We start from the raw sequence: 20,347 nt of genomic DNA, 5'->3' as shown, positions 1-20,347 counted from the left end.
TGTGTGTAGAACTGACACCTATTGCACTGCCTGTTTGTCTCCCTGGCAACCGGCAGAAATAGTGAATAGTGGTAAAAGAGAGAGACTGCCCATTTACCGGAGGCAGCAAACAGCTGAGTGATGGGGATGTGAATGGGAAGAAAGGAAAGAATAGAATGAGCTAAAAGGGGGAGAGGACAGCATAAAGGAGAAAACAAAAGAAATGAAGAAAAATATGACCTTAGTTTCTGGAGAGGAAAAACATATGAAAGAAACAGGAAGACAAATGAAAGGAAAAAAACAGACAATATGGTGAAAAAAGGGGAAATAGCACCAAAAGCGGGATTAAGGGCTGCACAGGAATCAAGGAATAGCACAAAGTTATTAAGCAGGAGGTAGGAGAAAACATTAAAATCATAAATAGTTGGAAAAATGGTACCGTAGGCTAAAAGGAATTTTGTCACAGAAGTGGTGATGACGTAAGCTGGAGAATACCCCAGAAAAGAAAGTAGGGACTAGGTGTCTAGGAATTTGCACTGAGGTGAGCTGACATCAAACCAGTAGGTTGCTAAAGCAGAGCTACATTCATTTTTGTGTCATCCTCCACCCATGTCATTACATGCATGGGTTATTAATGGCTTGCGTCCCCCCAGCTCCCCGCTGTTTCTTCATGAGTTGCATCTGTATGTATCACAAAAAGAAGGGAAAGGGTAGCTAAAAAGGCAAATCAAGGCAATATAAAGTACTATTATTTAAACAGAAATGTGCATTAAGAAGGATGTATACCATGTAACGGTGACCCTGACTCTCTGTGTGTCCTAATGTAGTAAGAGGTGAAGATGTATGGGAGGTTTGTGAAGAAGCACAGTTCAGGAAAGCCCTTCAGCTGGTTCCTTGTGGGAATCAAGACGTTGCGCAGAACATGGCCTCTGCCCTGTGCTAAGATAACCGACCTATAAAGCAGCTTTGATATGAAAAAACAGGCGAAGCAGAAAAAGTAGAGATGAGAATGTATGTGTTCTCATCCAAACAGTCTATGTTCCACCTGCATCCATGGGCCCACTGTTTCCTATAGGAGAGGTTACCCTGAAAATGGGAGACTCATTACAATGAGCGTTAGATGGAATTGCAAAAGGTCAATATGCAAAAGGGCCATACCACCACGGGCTGGAACTGTTACTGAAAAATACATCAAAAAACTTCCCTGAAAGATGTGAAATTTCATGGGTAAATATCTAACTACACAAAATGGCAGAGTGGACTTGGCTGCACTGGCTCTGTTAAGGCCTGGGTTTCATCAGCAGATATTTTCTATATATTTATTTTATTTTATATATATAAGCTATTGATGCTGTGCACAGGACTTTCAGGAGAAATCAGCACACCCAGTGACTCATTTGATTGTAGCAGTACCAAGTATAATGCTCCTGATAGCAGATCTGCAGCCTAGATAATCACATGTGGTGGTGACGATTACGTTGCACTTGGAAGTAAAATTAACACTGGCCCAGGTCTGAAACAGCATGAAATGTAAGGCTGTGAATCACAGAGCTTGTATCTGAAAACCTCTTCATTTACTGAACACTTCTTTAAATGAAATTACTTTCTTACATGACTTTCTAGAAGAAAACAGCTTTATATACCTTGAAAATCTATAACTTTCTGTTGTGTGCTGTAATTTGGCTAATTAATCCTTTCGATGTCTCACATAAGTCCCCGATGGATAATTTTCTGTTAAATTATTAGGGTTCAAGAAAATGGCAATCATTGGAATATTCTGAAACATGACATACCTCTGGACAACTTCTCAACCTCCTTTTTGGGGAGTGATTCCATGTGTCAACACACATGCACACAACACATTGGTGGGGGATATTTCTGATCGCAGGCAAAAATATTTGAAAGAGAAAGTTGAGCCCTAAAAAGGAGTATCAACTCCTTGTCCTCACAATGTCCAAAATGTTTTTGAGTAATTATATTGCTTGCCATTCAATTTCTTTAATGAAAGTATCCTAATGAATGTATAGGCTTGTCACGTATGCATTTGATAATTCAAGCATGATTGCCTTAATCATGATGTAGAAAATCGTGAAAATATATAAAGAGGTAACAGAGAATAAGCATGTTGTGTATTTCTGAACTAATGTTTGCAAAATAGGGCTACCTGTGAAAATAGGAATGTTGAATTTTCATGTAGAACCGAGATAGATATAACTCAGAATTTAGTCTTCACTGATGTCATCATTCCACAGCTTATCTCCAAGGGGAGGAGGAGAAATAGCAGAAACAGGAATTTTACCCTGTGTTTTTTCCAAACAGAGCCAAAAATGGCATCACTTCTTTGCCAACAAATTCTATGAACTATGTTATCTTCTAGTCATCCTGATATCTTACTAGCATTACTATGGGGAAGCAAGAAGCTAAGAATCTTATTTTTCATGTAAAATGAGATAGGGAAAGTCCTTATTAAGGAATCTTGAAGCCATATTTAGACAAAAAATAATGAGAATATAGGTTCATAAAGAATTTCTTATTAATTATCAGCTTTAAGCATGGGGTTCAAGAGAGATTAGAAAATTACATATTTGAAAACTGCTGCACAGCCGATAAAATGTGTCAACTTGATGATGATACTTTATTTTGTTAATGGTAATATTGTCCTCCTGCTGTGCAGAAAAATGAAAATTGTCTGAATTAACAAAAAATTATGGGGTGTTTATTATAACACTTTCACTCTTTCTTAAAAAGATGGATTTTGTTACTGCATATAAGGATTTGTAAATGTATTAGCTAAGTATTACAGTTTTATTTAGCCAGGCTGCTTGATAGAATTGTTTTAATGTTCTTTTTAGAAAGAGTTAACATAAAGGAGTGAAGGTCTTTTCTTTCACTGAAATTTAGCAGTCCTGTTAAGCATGTATCGGCTTATTTTCTAGGCTCACTTTTATTCCAGCTGTGAGTGGGAAACTTCAGGAAATCATTCCTAAAAAGCACCTTGAGGTGACTAAATTGCTACTTCATTTATATCAAGATGGACAAATTGAAAATCTGCCAACCACAGTCACCAGTGCAAGTCCTGCTGGACTCCCACCCAAACAGATGACACGTTTTGCCTCCTCTGTGATGCAGATATGGGGGATTGGTAGTTTCAAAGGTAGGAAGTTCTAGACCAACCTTGTAGATGCTGAAAGCAAGTGGCATTCTTCCCTCTTTCCTTTGTCTCCCCATCAGGATAAGATACGGGAAACACTGAAATAATTGTAGAGGCTTTTCTTTAAATTGCAATGGTATGAGTGGCCACAGTCAGCAGCGAGTAAGAAACAACTGTTGCAGTACATGGTCCGCTTTGAGAAGGTCTCTTAGAAGTCAGCAAGAACACGGCCAAGTCCCTTTTTATCAAGTGAAGAGCAGCACTAGCAGAGCTTTTCATGGCCTGGGTTGCATCCTAGTAGCACTGCCCTTTCAGAAGGCTTGTTTGCAAAATATTAAAATGAAACAACAGCCTTAGCAAATAGCTAACCCTAACTCACAAGTAGGACTTAAGCAACTCTCATTAAGTGCCTTTTTTGCCTTGTCACGTAATACAGAACAGTTTGGAAGGGGGATACTGCTAACCGAAGGATTTATTTTATGTTATTACAGTGAGTGTCTTAGCTGCTGTTCCTTCATGTGGCGCAAACTCTGTGTGATTTCAAAGCTTCTGCATCTTAGGTTCCCATATGGAAAACTGGAATAATAGTATTTCTTTTATTCCACGGGAATTCAAATTCTGTGTTTAAGAGCCTTAAGATTAGGAATGGATGGATCCATTCAACAGTTGGGTGGCCTGAAATTCTGTGGCTCTAAACTCTTCTTGGAAACTAGATTCATTTTTATCATCATTACAGAAACTAATCATCTCACTTAGAGAAGGAATCACTCAGTAAATGTCTTTGTGAGAACAACCCTTCCCACCTTCTAAAGCATTAGAAAGCTACTTACCATTAGGATATAGGGCAAGTACTTGAAGTTTATAACAAAGTAATCAATGCGGTTTGGATAATAATGATTATTAGTATTTTAAACAAGTTTTCTGTAACCTCAGCATTAACAGTTCTAATTTTACTTTATGATCAGATCTTTACGAGAAATTACTGATGGTCAGAATGAGCTATGCATTCTGTAACACATTATAACTGCTTTGTGAGGTTGATAACAGCTCTGTCATTGAAAATCCTTCCATTCAAGAACTCCATCTTACAACTTCTGCATCTGTTAAAACCAGAAGTGCTTCTTAGATGCAAAATGATCCATCTTTGTGCACTGCTCAGCACTGAGATTGCTTTTGTGACCTTTTACTGTCAAGCTTCTTTGTATTTTTGAGCATACAAACATCTTCCTTCCTATGGTTCTGATTTGCATTCACTGAGCCTGAGATGTTTTGCCCATTCATAGGCAGTTTGAACTTAAAAATGCTACACTGTGAAGCGGCACAACTGTGGCATGACGACAGACGTGTTCTCTGCTTCAGGGCTTGTAACCTCCAGTACAGCTACACAGCAGACAGAAAGGGGTGTTACAGCCCAAACCATGCCAGCAAGATTCAAGAGAGCTCATGTGTCAGAGCTGTTAGTCAAAGTTACATTCAATTCACAGTCCACAGTTTCAATCTTTTTGTACATTCCCTTTGTTTCTTGCTGGACAGGATTGTTTTCAGGACTCTTTAAATCTTTCTATTTTTAATTTTGGCATTTAAAAAAGGAGAAAGTCCGTATGTGGTATCTGCAGATTCCAGTATTAAGTTAGTGAGAGAAATTCCTTAAAATTAACAGAGGAGCCCAAAACTGCAAAATCTCCAGGATTCTAAGAGCTTTGTTATATTATTTGTTACCAAATACTAACTACCTTTGTTAAGCAATTCAAATGGCTTATTCAGTTAAATTATTCTAAAGTCTCCTGTATTTTAGAATAATGTGTTTCTAATAACCAGGTCGCTCTGGCTCAAAAGAAACAGCAGCTTCAGTATTTAATGACTATTTAAAAGCTGATTTGACTTTAAAAGCTGACTGTTGGTTAGTTTTCGTGTTTCCTATTTGAGGCTTGAATTTTTAATTTTTCTCCCAAGTTCTTCCGTTTGAGACTTGATAATAACAGAAAGAGGAAAGCTGGTGAGTCCTTTCTTGGTTTACATCATTGTGGCTTAACTTTTCCTTGCTTCTGCAAAATATGAGTGGATGTGTTTGAGTTGGTTTTAGGATTAATACAGTATGGGCATTTTTATTCTGAGAATAAATATTAATTCTTCAATAGTTCTCGTCATCAGTGTAGTCTGTACTTTTTCTGCTTCCTCCAGTTGTCTTTCCAATAGGACTTCAAACTATCAGTTGTAAGGCAAGTGATTGGAAAAAAAAAAAAGGTCAGTTTTCAGGTGCAGGTGGCAAATCTTTTCAAGGTTAATAGCCGATTTGTAATGGAATATGGTGACCTTAAGGAAATATAATGATTCATAAATAAAAAAATACAGGGATCTTGCACTTCACTGCTCAAGTCTATTGACCCTGAAATGCAGCCAACTAACAGGAAGTTGGTGATAATAAATAATACCCCTCGCTGGTGACAGCACCATAAATGTTCATCATAATAAACAAATATTGAGAATGGAGAAATATACGAATTAAATACAGTCTAGGACAACAGAGTACAGCAGTGCGATGTTTGAAAAAATGTTTCTGTTTTTTGACGTCAGTATCAAATATGTTATCTGCATTAGGTGTGCTTTTTGGACCATAAAAGCAGAAAAGTCTGTCGAACAGAGCCTGCTCTTTCTATGAGATCATTTAGAGAAGTCACGAGTTATAAGTTAAGTAGTTCAAGATTTTCTTGTTTAAACACTGACCTACAAGCAGGATAACCTCCTGATGAAGAGGTTTGTTTTGGCGTGATTTTTGGAAGGTTTGTCTCCACATAAATACATACTCAGCAAATAGATGTGTTGTGTTTTATCTTTAAAATAAAGGTGTTTTATCTTTGAAAATGTATAAATATATGTATTTATATAATATGTATCTATCCTTATTTCTGTTTTTTCTTTTGCTCCTGCAGTTTATTGTGGAGTGTCATGGGAATACACTTCTTCCCCAGTTTCTGGGCATGTACCGGCTTACTGTTGATGGAGTTGAAGTATATATGATTGTTACAAGAAATGTGTTCAGCCATCGTTTATCTGTTTATAGAAAATATGATTTAAAGGTGAGAAATAACTGCTGATGAAATATCTAACAAAGTAGCTGAAAATCTTTGCTATAAATGTTAGATTATCCTGGTGTTTGAATATTGCTCAGAATTCTAATTAATTTTAAAATTGTGTTGCATAAGAGCCAGCATTAACTGGTTTACTGCTGCATCTAGGTTTAGCAAAACTGAAGGATGGTTTTATAGAAATTGTACAAATTTATTTGTATTGAGCATTTTTAAACGGAGCAATTTAACCGAGTATGTTTGTTAAATGTAACTTATGGTTAAAGGTAAAACCCTTCACGCAAGTGCGGTAATAATTCTGCTTCCTATAGGTTTTTATCAACATTATGGAAAGCCACAGCTGATTCTGAAGAGGGCTTTTATAAAATAACTGAATATCATCATCGTTTAAACCAATAAAATGCTACTAACAAAGTACATCACTACTACAAAAGCTTCATATTTCATATTATATTTTTTAAATAATTCAAGTGGAAGAAAGAAGGTTCTTAAAAAACAAAATATCTGAAGTATCTGTTGCTTTTATCATAAGTTGTGCTTTAGGTTTTTTTCAGAAGGCTTATCTGCTCGTTGTAGTTTTGCCAGTAGTTAATATACAGTGCTTACAATGAATGCCCAAAATATAGTCTTAGTCTTTCTACCTAAGGGATTGTATTTTAATTTCCGCCATAAAGTCTCCCCTTAGAAACCTACTTCTTTCTAATAAATTTAATTTTTATGTGTTGATTCACTAAGTGCATCTGCAAACTTGTTTTAAGATGTTTATTTAGCATTCTATATTAAGAGATTTGTATTGCTACGTACTGCACCATCCTTTCCTACTGTCAAGTATCTACCTAGCAATTGGTTAGTTAGTTGACTGACTGTGATTTATAAGAACTGATTTCCAGATTGTCAACAATTGACTTTTTGGTATTTAGTATTATTGGCAGCAGAGCTTACCTGAGAAAGGTATTTTTTTAATTTGAGAGAACTGTACCTGTTTTAGAGCATCATAATGTTCAGGTGCATTAAAAAAGAGAGGAAAGCACAACAGAAAGAAGCATAAATGATATACAATACATTCTTAGCATTGGCGTCAACAGTTCTTGCTATTATTTACCTCTCTGAATAGTTCTGTACTCTATTCAGGTTGTCCAGCTGGATAGAACTGCTTCAAAGATAAACTCTTGCAATTTAAATCTAACATCAATATCATATTATTCTTCAAAACAAACTCCTTCCCTGAGTAGATTCATAGTGACACTGCATATATTAGAAATCACTTTTTCTTGATTTTCATTGCTACAACATCTGTGGTTGTAGGTTCAGAGTCCTTTTTCCAGTGTGAATATTTTTGCCACCACATTAGAGCTCACTTGTAGCACAAGTCTTTACCTGTGTAGATACTACGAAAAAGACACCACAGGTCAGCATAGGATTTCAAAGGTATTTTCCTGGTCACTGTGGCATTTTATTAAAATGACTTCAATGTCAAATTTGGCACTCTCCCTAATTTTTACTATTGTAAATCTGCTTTTTTTCCTCAGTTTGGTTTTGAGCTGGTCTTTTTTCATGCCTGATAGTCTGTTGGAGCACAGAATGCAACATAAAAGGTGTATCATCAGTAAACTAAACTGTCAGACTTTTACCAGGCTTTATTATCAGTTAAAATATAACGTAATGAAATCCCTGTTTGCTGGGCCATACATAATAACTAAGGCGTACTGTCCCATTTATCTTTTCTCTCCATCCTTTCTAAGTTTTCTAAGCTTCTCTCTGCAAACAGAATATAACATGGTATAAAAAGATGTGGTTGGTAATCCTCACGTTCTTTAAACTAGTGTGACTCCACTCCAGCACCTTTTTACACAATGAACACCTTCCAACAAACGATACAGCTAATTTACCCATCTTTCAATGTCCAATTATTGTATGTATAGCTATTATTTCTTGCAGTGCTACTATGTGATGAGCAAATGCTGGGTACTTAAAGGTGTGGTCCTACTCCAAAAATTTGCAAGGAAATATATACAGCCATTTTTTTGTCACCTTCAGCTTAGGACCATATTGCCTGCTAGTTTTAAGCTAATAATAAATAAATATCCTAAATGTCTTTGGCGAGCACTGTAAATCTTGTGAATCCACAGTTGGTTTCATCTCTTCTTTTGACTTCATGTTGCTGTGAGGTGCTTTGTTCTCGTTTGTACTTTGTGATCTTTTAAATATTTTTATGTGTTTATATTGTGTGACATCCTTTTCAAATGTGTATTACATACGTCCAAATAGTTATATAGAATAGGCTATTCCATAACCATACCGCTAAACTGGCACAAAAAGATGAGAAGTCTGCTAAGCAAACTGAACTTCCGGCATGGTAGTCTCAAAATGAGGAAGAGACATGAGGAAGAAGCGCCAGCAGTCAGGAGGACAATAGATGTAGAGCATTTGAGGATTTAATCCATCTTTCTTCTCTCATGATACATCTTCTTCAAGTGATTGCAGCAGTTCAGCGGCCCTGGGCATTCTACCTACTGTATCACCTTTCTTTAAAACAGCTCTCAAGTTCAGAAGGATGCAGTTCATCCGCTTTTTGACCTGTTATCGTAACATTTTCAAATTAGTTTCTGACATATGCACATTTTTAGATCCATTTTTTCTGTTTCAGGGCTCTACTGTGGCTCGAGAAGCCAGTGACAAAGAAAAGGTATGGTGCATTTCTGTTTCTTTTTCAGTTATCTAACCTGCTAGCTAGTCTCAGGACAAACATAACCAGCACTGTTCTGCCCCTTTTCTTTGTTTTCTGTCATATTCTCCCCTCTTGAGTTCTACCTTATTCCCTCCTTTATCTTTCCTCTATTTTCTGCAGACCTTTGAATATTGGTTTGCAATGGTGTTGAGATTTCAGAGGTAAGTGAGCCAATCCTCTACCTCCTCCTTTTCCTTTTTTCTTGTTTCTTCTTAGTTTCTTCAGGGCCTGCCCTGTGGTAGGAAAACATCAGGACTTTCTTCTCTTCCCTCCTGCTTCTTCATCTTCTTTCTCTTGTTCTTTAATATTGAGGTTTATGGATACTCGGTGTCAGTGAATGGAATGATGTGACATGGCACCACTTCTAAAGTGAATGCAAAGATGAACCAAACCTTGAATTGTGAGAACCTTTGGGTATGTGAAGCTCATATAAATCAGCAAACAACTGACATACGTAGATGTATATGTAGCTGTAATGAGAGACAGTCTTCCTCAAATACTAGGCTGAAACTTTGCTCTAAAAGGAAATTGATCACTTTGTTTTTTCTCCATCTCCAGCTTCGGTTCATTTGGAAAATTTAAGGTTCTCAAAATCAGCATTTCTCTGAGCTTTCAGTGAAATAGCCTCATTGCACTCTAGGAGAGATTCGTCTACAGATTCTACAGATAATTGAAGGTGGAACATAGTCTCCATCATCTAAGACTTCTTAGACTTCCAAATTTGGGTGAAGTCTAGGAACCCATGACACTTGTTTTCTTAATTTTTCCAAGCACGTTCCTTCAGAATTAGCATAAGATCATTCAGCAATTCACTTAAAAGACTTCATTTTATGTTGTCCCCAAATTCCATTCAAATCATTTGTTTTTCTCCTAAGCATTAGTTGTACCATACCTGCCTCTCTGAGTCTTCTACAGATAGCACAACTGCACTAAGGAGTAAGGGACATGCAGTAGCTGTCAGTCCCACAGTTCTCACTGCATGAAAAACTCTGTGCAAAGTTTTTCCACTTCATCCTAAGGTATGACCGAACACTCAACAATTCTTCTTCCAGCATTAGGCAACTACCATGTCCCAAACGCCAACAGCAGTTACAATAGTTGGCATTAGCTCTCTTTTGCTGTACTGGGCCCTCAAGATCATGTCTTGAATGGTCTCCCTTCTTTTCTTGTGGTCTGTTTTTGTTCTTGTTTAGTAGCACAACTCGAGTGTTTTTAAAGCAGGGGTTTTAACCCGCCAGTGTCTTACAAACTATACCTAGTGTCATTGAAAACCTCTGCTGGTAGTACTAAAATAATCTGATAGAAATGAGGAAGACAAATTATTTGGATGGGACTACTCCAGGTTGCAACATTAATGCTTGGAATAGTAATGTAAAATTTAACAATATTATGTATATTCAGCTATACAGGAGCTGATACTATACAGATATTTAATACAGTGGTTTTGAGCAGTTTTAGGAATATGTCGCATAATAATTAGTAGATTAATAATAGTACACACATACTGTAGTTAATATGTTGAGTGAGAACCTCAAAGAAACAGTGCCTTAATTATGTAAGTTCATAGCAAAATTACTATTGAACTTGATAGTAGCTAAGTTGAAACAAATTTGTGTAGTTTTGTATAACTGTATACAACTATTCTCTAAATTTAATGTGAAGTCATAACTTCAGTAAGGCCAATGACAGAAATTCCTATTACCTTCAACACATCTGAAAGCTCACCTTTCATTTTGAGTACTTCTATGAAGGAAGTGGGAAAAAAAAAACTGGTCCCCCAAATTATTCTTCTGCTATTTTAAATCTCTCACATTATTTTCTTTTCAAAGGAATTTGATTTCTTGGAGATAGAACTGCACTAAGCTTTTTGATGTTGCAAGCAGACGGTCTGAGGCTGTTAGAACAGCCTTCTGTTACTCATTGTTCCCTTCAAACACCAATGCAGTGCAACAGGGAAGCCACAAGCTAATACTCAGAACAAACATTTCTAAGAAAAGGAATTAATTGGGCAGACTTCTAAGTTCATAGAGGGAGCAACATTTTGCAAACACTTTAAGAAGGACTCTTAGGGATTCAAGCAAGGGAAAAATATTATTTTACTTATTATATGTTTTTTGTCTAACTTTTGGAGTCTGCCATTTAATTTGAAAAGGTCAAAGGAACGCACTCCCACTTGTCTGTATTGTAGATGTTCAGAACATTCATCGTCACTGCAATCTGAATGTCCTGCAATAGGCACTAGAACTGCAGTTTCTAACACTCATCTGAACTACTCAAGTGTTTGTAACGCACAGTTTTTAAGCTTAAATCAAAAGGGGGTTGTGTGTTCATACAAATAGACAAGGAAAGTTTGTTCTTGAAACTCTGAGCAGTGTTAAAGACCTGCTGTCATGAGATGTATCTCTGCACATGTGGCACTGATTTCAGGGCCTTGAGGACTGCGTGCACATAAGTATGGAAATCGTTCATTATTCATAACTGGCAAGTGAGAGCCCTGTAGCATGTTTTTTCTCTTCAGTTTTCTCTTAAGTAGGTGTCAGTGTTTCAACTGTTTGTTTGTGGTCTTCTGTGGGACTCTGAGGCTAATTTTAAAGATGTTAAAATGCCTGGAAAATTTTTGCTTGAAAAGGGGAAAAAAAAAAACATTTTAGCACATGCACTGAAGAGATTTTGGCATCTCCTATGTTAGAACAAATTCCTCTGAATGATTAAACAAAACCAGACAATCTCAAAAACTTGGCTGGTGTAGTAACTTATTAGCTAATTTTTAGCCAGAGGCAAGTTAAATAATCAATTTATTAATAACGTCCTGAAATGGCATTAATAATAATAGAATTTCAATTAATGGCAGCATCATTTCATTACTTACTATAAAGGTATCCACTGCTTGGATATTGCTGTATTCACATCTGAAAATCAGAAAAGTAATATAAGACAGGAAGCTTTTGGTGATAAAATGTAAGGCTAAAATGCCTGGCAATGCCGTAGCTTTTAAATGGGCTTTTAAGTAATTCATATTTAATTTCAAATGCCAATATTCAAGTAATCAAATGGTTTTCAGAATATCGAGTATAATGTTAGCTTCTTTGAAAGCTGTGGAAGCCAGAAAACAGAAGAGCAAGTCTTTCGTCACATTCTAATGCAGACTGCAAATTTTAGATAAATTACTGTGAAATGGCAAACTTGGCTAAAATTATAGTGTTCTGGAATCTCTTTCTTATCAAACTACTCTTTTATTATTTAGTCAGTTAAAAAAGAAGAGTCAATTACGCAGAAAGATTTAATGGACTAAAAAATAAGAAATGAGGAAGAAAAGTATTTTTCTGCTTTAGTTTTGTAGTTTAGATAGGTTTCAGTATTCAAACATTTTTTTTAAATCAGTTTTTAAGAAGAAAAGCTAGCTGGAATGACTTTGAGAATGTTACTTTTCTGTCCTGTTTTCAGTTTACCTCCTGTTTAACTGTCTTCAACTGTTAAATATCCTAACATATTGATGAGAAGCTCTGAAACTGTCATTTCAATATTTTGTGATAATCAGCGCGGAGACAAGCTCCATCCCTTAGATTTCTCCTTAACACACTTTTCCTCTCATTTGCATTATAAGTGATATTTTTAATAATAAAGGCATCATTTCTTGGCAACAAGTATTATAACATGCACTTACAGATGTCTTGAATTTTAAAAGAACAGTATGTTTCAACAGTTGTCAAATTCTGACAGCTGCTCCTTTTTTTCTTTAGGCTTTATTCCTCTTCTTTTTTATTTATTTTTATTATTTTAATAGTGGGCATTTTCTATTCATTCCTTGGACAATTTTGCCCTCTTAAGTGAAACCAGGATAATGCAGAACTCCCCTGGTGGTCTGCCTGCTCACAATTATGCTATGCTTGCAGTACGACATCAAATTAGCAGTTACAGCTGAGTCTACTTGTATTTATAAAGAACTTAAGCATGTTGCTTGTGAGTGAGCAACCTGGAAGGAAATTGGAAGAAGAAAAATAAAACCTGACTGAACTGAAGCCCACCGTATTTATTCTTTCTTGAGTAATTTCAGAGATTATTACATGTTTTTAAATTAATCTAAAACTAGTTACGTTGGCACCTCTGTGGTATGTATTGTTTCATAAATAAGGATAAATGCAGAAAAATTACAGTAAATACATTTGAACAAAGGATTTTCTATTCAAGTTGGGCGTTTCTTTGGAAACAAAATTGCCGTAGTTGACACCTGTGTGACATCTTAGTTAAATTGTATGCAAAATATAGCTCTGATAATTAGATTGGAAGATGCTGCTAGATGTAAAAAATCACTTCTTAGCTTTACTTTTTACGTTATATATTACAACATATAGTAATTAACTGATTTCTGAGAGGGCAATTATAACTAAAGGAAAAAGGATTTTAGTATAGGAGCATAACAATAAGATTACTCAGTCTTGAATTAGTTTTTTGTTTTGACGTTGATAGGTAAAACTTCATCCAAGGTAGATCATTCCCAAAATCTGAGCTATTTTTCTTGCTATTTTAAAAGTGCTAATTTCAGAAGAGCAATTTTTTACTTATTTCTTTTAGTGATTTCAATCTGCTTCATATGCCGTTCTCACACAAGAGACATGTGAAGCATGTCTCAGATTTCTCTGTGAAGTGCATCTCAAGGTTGCATATACAGAGGTTATAACTTTCAAAACATCACACTGCAATACATCGCAAAGATAGGAATAGACATTCAGAGTTCAGATTCCTATTTCAGCATTTAGCCTTCACATGACACCAACCTCATTATTGTTTTTCAAAACAAATCGCTAGTTTGCCTGTGTTTGTTTGGTTGGGTTTTTTTTTGTTTAAGTCTGTTTTCCATATGTTAAAAGAATTTAAAAAAAATAAAAGGGGAATTTGTCTTGCATTTTATATGTTGCATGTTCATTTTGCAGCGGGAAGACATTAACCCTAGGGATAATTCTGGATGCATTTCCCTGAGCATTGAAAAGATGTATAGTTACTATTTTGGTACATGTTCGAATTCCTAATCCATCTACAACATCCTGCACAATTTTTTTGTCTTACAAAAATGCCTGTTATACTGGCTAAAACCATTCCAGTGTTCCCTCTCAAACCCTATTTTGGGCTTACAGCTCTATTTCTGTTGCCATTTACAGTCCTGTGATGCCAAGTGGAGCTGCAGACCCTCATTTGGTTAGAAACCCCTGCCAAGGACAAGGCAAATTGTACAACAAAAGTTTGGACCCAGCTCCCGTAACTACTGGAGGGAAGAAGTTGCAATCTTCAGATTTCCGAAGAAAGATGTAGTTATTCTTCCATCTTGTGGATCTAGTGACTCCAGACTTTCGATTCAGTTCAAACCCCCCTGTACCAAATTATTGCAAACTATATTTAGTATAATATCGCTTTTTTAAAAAGACTCCCTTCCATATATGCTGCTGAGCAGAGTCAGTCTAAAGTTAATCTAACTGATTTAATTTTTTTATAAAAAAGGTGCATGTGAGCCATGCACTGCGGGAAGAAGCCCAGGGTGTGGAACTCCACTCTTGGCAGATGTTTTATACCATTTTCAAAAGTTATAAACTGTAAGCCCAATTTTGCTGTGATTAGCTGCATCAATAACATGACTCTTAGCTAGTTCCAAACAAACAGCAAGACTGCTATGCAACATTTCTCCTACAACATAATCTTTGTTAGGTGGGAAATTGCTGCCAGGTTGTGAAGACAATTAGTCTTTTTCCTTTTTCAGTCCAAGACTTACTCTGAAACTTAAATGTCCTACGGCTGTTTTAGTGAGCTTCTTCCAAAATGTCAGCATTAATCTCAGCCATGATCATTATTTTTAGTCATGATGCACAAAAATCACTTTAGAAAAAAAAATTGCTAATATTCATTTCAACAGATTAGGATAGGATGCTAAATCGAGATGTCTTAAGAAATCTGCAAAAACTATTTCCATGTTCATATAGAAATAAAACTTCACCTGGTTCTTAACCTGTCAAGATATTTATTTTTTAAAAAAAACAATGTCAATGGGCTGTTTCACCGTAATTTTACTTCTTGAATCAGGCTTTACATATTCTGTCATCTTAGTCAAAGAAATCTTCATTGGTTTTCAGCCTTTTCAAAGGCAGTGAAATCTTCCTGCCATTAAAATTCTCTGTGGCCATGGCAAACTTTGGAATGAAAACCAGAAGTGTGCAAATAACATGCTTTTTTAATAAATAAATAAGTACTTCATATTTGTAAAATCTATTGCGCCTTTCTTGCATCTTTAAGTAGGGGATTAAAAACGATGGAGATGGTTCAGAAAGAAAACCTATTATTAATTTAGTGGAAGTAGTTAGATGTTCATCTCCTGTGCAGCTCTTAAAATATTTAGTTCTTTAATGATAGTAATATGTTCATTATAATGAATTACATTCTAGGCGAATCGTTTTCCAACAAGGATTTTGCTTCATTGGAAATATTTGAGACTTCATTAAAAATTAACCATATCAGTTATTTCATTAAAGCAAAGTCTCAATTTTTTCATTCAGATAGTGTTTTAAACTGCCACAATGTGGTTTTCTTTGTATTTATTTATTTCATTGTGTAAGAAGAAAATGTACATATTGGGATTTTTCAACATGAACACTTATATTATTAATTTTAAGTAACTACAAATAATGTGGTGAGGGCAACCACAAGCTTTTTAGCTTCAGTTTCTTGGATGGGACCCACTGCTTTTCTTTCTTCTTCCTTTTTCTTTGCATGCCTCGGTACTGGCTTTTAATGTATGCAGTTCTGCACTTGCCAAGTCTTCACAGCTATGGGCGTTTGGGTAAAGAAAAATGACCTCAGATAGAAGTCCTCAGAGGGATTATTGAGGACCGGGGGAGCCTGCACAGAAGGCAGGGAAGAGTCTGGGTTTTTGGGAGAGCTGATTCACAGCCCTGAATGTCCTTGGGAGTACCTCTTGGGTCTTGTGGTGGCTGTGATGGCAAGAAAGGCGGCTGTGTCAGCTTTGCTAGCTCACTTCTATTAAAAATAGATTTAGAGACAAGGTTAAAGTGGAGTATGGCACCTGCATGATTGGCTTACGAGCTCTTCCAAAAAAGACATTGCTTGTAATTGAAGTTTATTTTTATTGAAGATAGGGCTGTCTTCAGTGGAGAAGCACGCTTCTCCCTCCCACCGCCTGCGGGGTCTGCCTGGCTGATGCCGTGCTGTGCAGGAAGTCTGTGGCAGAGCCTAGAGATGAACCTGCACCTCAGCGTCTTAACCACAAGCACGTCCTTCCTATTTACCCACCCCCCAGCTTTAAACAGCATCAATAGGGGGTTTTTTTCAGTGTTAATGGGTTTGTTTCACTTCAACCTCTGCCTAGTTTAATAAATAACTTGGATATACTGGCTGGAAAGATAATCTGAGGAAATTTTTTTTGTGACTTTGGGCTAGAACTGAAGGGGGCTTGGTTTCCTGCATTCTTTTTGTTATTGTTTCATCTTAAATTAATTCATCCAAATCTCCTCTCCATTCCTAAGCATCCCACGCTCTGGATTCCATCCTCTGGCGTTGGCAACATCCCTGGATCCGCAGTCCCGCCTCTGCAGAATTAGCCCTCGTCCATGGGACAGTTTGCTCAATTGTGTATGATAATTTCTACAGCTGTTAGTCTGGAATGCTTATCTTATGTTTCCCCTACTCATTTTCATCCTAAACCACTTACTGAGTAGGCCAGAAAGAAAATCGATGCACACTGTGCTGTCGTATTGTAGTAAACAATTCATCGTGAGCTTCAAGAAGTGCCTATCATCATCTTTAAGTAAAGCAGCGGAGCACTGCAGGATGACTCCTCCGTGCAAGGAGGCTGGGATGGATGAATGGTTATAGCTCCATCCCAGCTTCCTTTTATTTTAAATTAAAAGACAGGGTCTCTATTAGAGGGTATTTTAATATGTCAGAATGTTCTAGGTGCAACACAGTAATAATTCAGAGCATCCCAACTAGGACCGTATTTTTTTCCAGAGTTCATAGGTGTCAGGATGCAGTGGATTTAACATGAATTCATAACAATTGGAATGTAACTAATTGCTTAAGTGTTTTTGAACAAGGGAAGGGACACTTTTCTAAACAAAAGCAGCATTGTGGGATCTTGAGCAATTCATAAATTCCAGGTCCAAAAAATAAATTTGGACAGTTGGGGAACTGAGTATTTCAGCCACTTCTGTGCACAGCCCAACAGCGAAAAGAGCTTTTGGCCATTGTGAAGATCTACAAGGGCGTTTCAGGGTCTGCTATGGTGCTCATATTTTAAGGCTGTGCTTTCCAATATGTACATTTTGGAGCAGAGAAAAGAACCTCTGAGATTCTTTTCCTTAGGAAATTTCTTTCTGTAGGAAGAAAATAAACTTCATGTAAATACCATCTCCAGTAAGGTGATAAGCTGACTATTTAAAGTTATGGAGGACATTCCATTAGGCTGATGCCTTTTATTCCTAGTGGGAGAACTTTCACATTAAGGGGAAATTATTTTATTTATGTAAAGTACCCATTAGTTCATGGTCATTGAGGGTTGCACTCAGTTGTTCTGTAACATTTTCTTTGTAAAGAAAACCTGTTCTTCCCTACTATGGCTTAAAGGTGGGGGAGGGAGAAACACTGTTTATTGTTCTTAATAGGCCAATTTTTTTAAGGCTCTGAGTGCAGAAGCTACTATTACTTCCAGTTTGCTTGATCAAATACACAGAGGGAATTGCTCCTTTTTTTGTTGGCTTGCTGGGTTTTTTTAAGTAAACTTCCAGTCGCTGCCCTTTGAAAACAGAGCACGTTTGAGGGGTCTTAGTACTGAAAATCGCTTCATGAGAGAGTTAAAGATGAAGATAATCAACTAATGCTCCAACATCAAGACTATTTAATTACTTATTAAAAGGCCGTGGTCTTCTCTGGCATTCACCACTTCTAAGCAGCATTACATAATTCGTATTCAGTTGATGCTTTTTAAATAACTATTTGGTTTTAGGCACTTATAAAAATTCATGGTAGCGATGTAAAATGCAATACGGTCTGACTTCATCTATAAGATCTGATGCAATAGCACTTTGTTATGAGGTATAGATTGTGTTTCGACTTTGCTTATTGCCAGTCACTTTGACAAACGACATCTTGGAAGAAGCTCGATGCAAATCAAGGTTCGATGCAAATCACGTATTGAGTCTGAAGTTTTGTCTTAGCTACATTTGCTGCATGCCCAGTAAACATATACCTTCTAGGCCATTTACAGGAGGGATAAACTAAGGAAACGGCTCCGTGGGTGCAGTTATGGAGAGCTGCGTGCGATGGAGGTGCCTCTGCTTCCCCCGGAGCGGTGGCTCCACGGTGCCCTCGCGGGCGCAGGGGAGCTCAGGAGGCACCACTGCCTGCAGGGACACCGTGCCAGGCCAGCAACTTCACCGCACGCCTCTTTGCGATCCCGCTCTTACAGGAGTTTTGGTTTATTTTAGGCCAAAGAGCTGCCGACGTTCAAAGACAATGATTTTATTAACGATGGTCAAAAGATTCATATTGATGAAAATAACAAAAAGATGTTCCTTGAGAAACTCAAAAAGGATGTTGAGGTAAGAATGTGCCTGTTCAGCTATATGTGATTAAAATGTGTGGCAAATGACGGATAGCCCAGGAAATCGTACCTGTAATTCGTTAATGAAAACTCTTGTTTATAAGACTGTTTTAAATGAAACACAATTTAAACTTTCAGGAGTTGATCACTGCTTTTGCTGATGTGATAAATGGCTTACTGCCATAGCTGGTTGCCATACATTGTCCCTGCCCTGACGATGTGGTGTTAAAATGATGGTACTATTTGGTACTTAAGCGGTTTGCAAGCTTAGTACTTCCCAATGCCCCCGAGAGAGAGGTGAGTATTGTTAGTTGTATTTTACTGGTGGAAGTACACCAGAGCTGAGGCCATACACAGACTGTTGTCCATAACAGAGAATGCAGAGCCATGCATGCTCTATTTGTTTCATATTAGTAATCCAGTTTTAAATCATCCTTAGTATCGCAACAGGAGAGTGCTTCAGTAATTTGTATACTGCAGTTGGACTTATTATCTTAATGTAGTCATCTCATATAAATTTGTAATTGGCTGACTATAGTCAATACATAATAGAAAAGTGTTAATATGTGAACTTAATGTAATATTTTATTGTAACTTATTTAGTTCAGCACATAAAAGAAAATAAATATTGGGCTAACTATTCACACAGCTTGACTATAGTTGCTATAATTTAAAATACTGTCACTAAACACAATATTTTGCAGTCCCTATACTCAGAGCCTAAAATCTGTTTTCCTTGTTGGAAGAGACTCTGTGACTTAATGAGACTTTCAACTATTTATATCAAAATGGCTCTGTGAGTTGACTTGTCTAGTTCTTCAGATCTTTATCATCTGAGCAGTTGCACAAAACAAAATACTGTAAATTTAGAATTTACCCAATAATTTGCTTTTGAGGAATTCTAATTTCTCGTCATAATAATGATGATAAATTTATGGTGATTATAATTATGAAAACATAAATATTTGGTGAAATATCAATGTTTATTTTATAGTTAAAATGTTGTGCTGGAAAATTGCTCTGCTGATGTCACAGCTCTAGAGATAAGTTTATTTGGGTTTAAGTTTCGTGCTCTTCTAACACGTGCTGCTGTTGCTGACTAACGCTTTTACAGTACGTAGATTGCAGACAAGATCTTAAGTATGTGCAATGAACGTGGAAGATACTTTATTACCCCAGAAAGTGGATTGTGTGTGATCTTCTACATCATTTACTGGATTGTACTGGCAGATTCCAGATCATATCTTGAGAGGCTATTTTTTGAGTTTGAAATTGTTAAATATCCATGTAAACCACTACTGTGAAGTGATCTGGCACCTGACTTTAACAATGGCAAGCTGTTCTTTAACCTTGTTTTTCTTTTGTTGGGCCTTCTGCCCTTGTTAGATAACTGATAGGATGCAGTTTGTACCTAACATGTAAACACTCATTTCTCTACAATGAAGAGAAATGCACAGCACTTGATATATGTTTATCTTATCACACAATATATATAAACTTATTATGGAGTAGTATTCTAAACTGTGTGACTTTATATCCATTCTTGTTTGTCATCAAGTAATTTGTGTTACTATATTTCTCTCATAATCGACTCTTATGTCTTCCTGTGTATCCCTTCCCTGTGTTCAGAGAGACAAATATCTATTACTGCTGTTTTGATGTCTTCTTGTCTATTTTCCTGCTTCCTCATTCCATTGAAAATGTCCTGAGAAAGAGCACATAAGGATACCTTTTCCATTTTAAATTAAATGATCTTTTCCTGATCTCTCTTTACTGTCAGCAGCAGCAAACTTTTTTCCCAA

General features: G+C 36.6%; 1 protein-coding gene across 1 annotated transcript in view; it reads left to right on the top strand.

Moving 5' to 3' along the window:
• Window positions 1-20,347, top strand: part of PIP4K2A (phosphatidylinositol-5-phosphate 4-kinase, type II, alpha) — a 67,224-nt gene that overhangs the window by 39,425 nt on the left and 7,452 nt on the right. Inside the window, exons 5-7 of the mRNA XM_009887134.1 lie at window positions 6,061-6,207; window positions 8,864-8,902; window positions 18,430-18,543. Of these exons, the coding sequence (XP_009885436.1) occupies window positions 6,061-6,207; window positions 8,864-8,902; window positions 18,430-18,543 (300 nt within the window). The remainder of the gene's footprint in view (window positions 1-6,060; window positions 6,208-8,863; window positions 8,903-18,429; window positions 18,544-20,347) is intronic.

The sequence above is a fragment of the Charadrius vociferus genome, unplaced genomic scaffold, assembly GCF_000708025.1.
Source record: "Charadrius vociferus isolate BGI_N301 unplaced genomic scaffold, ASM70802v2 scaffold126, whole genome shotgun sequence".
Classification (NCBI taxonomy): Eukaryota; Metazoa; Chordata; class Aves; order Charadriiformes; family Charadriidae; genus Charadrius; species Charadrius vociferus.
The sequence above is the reverse complement of the archived record's forward strand: the minus strand, read 5'-3'. Positions and strand labels throughout refer to the sequence as shown.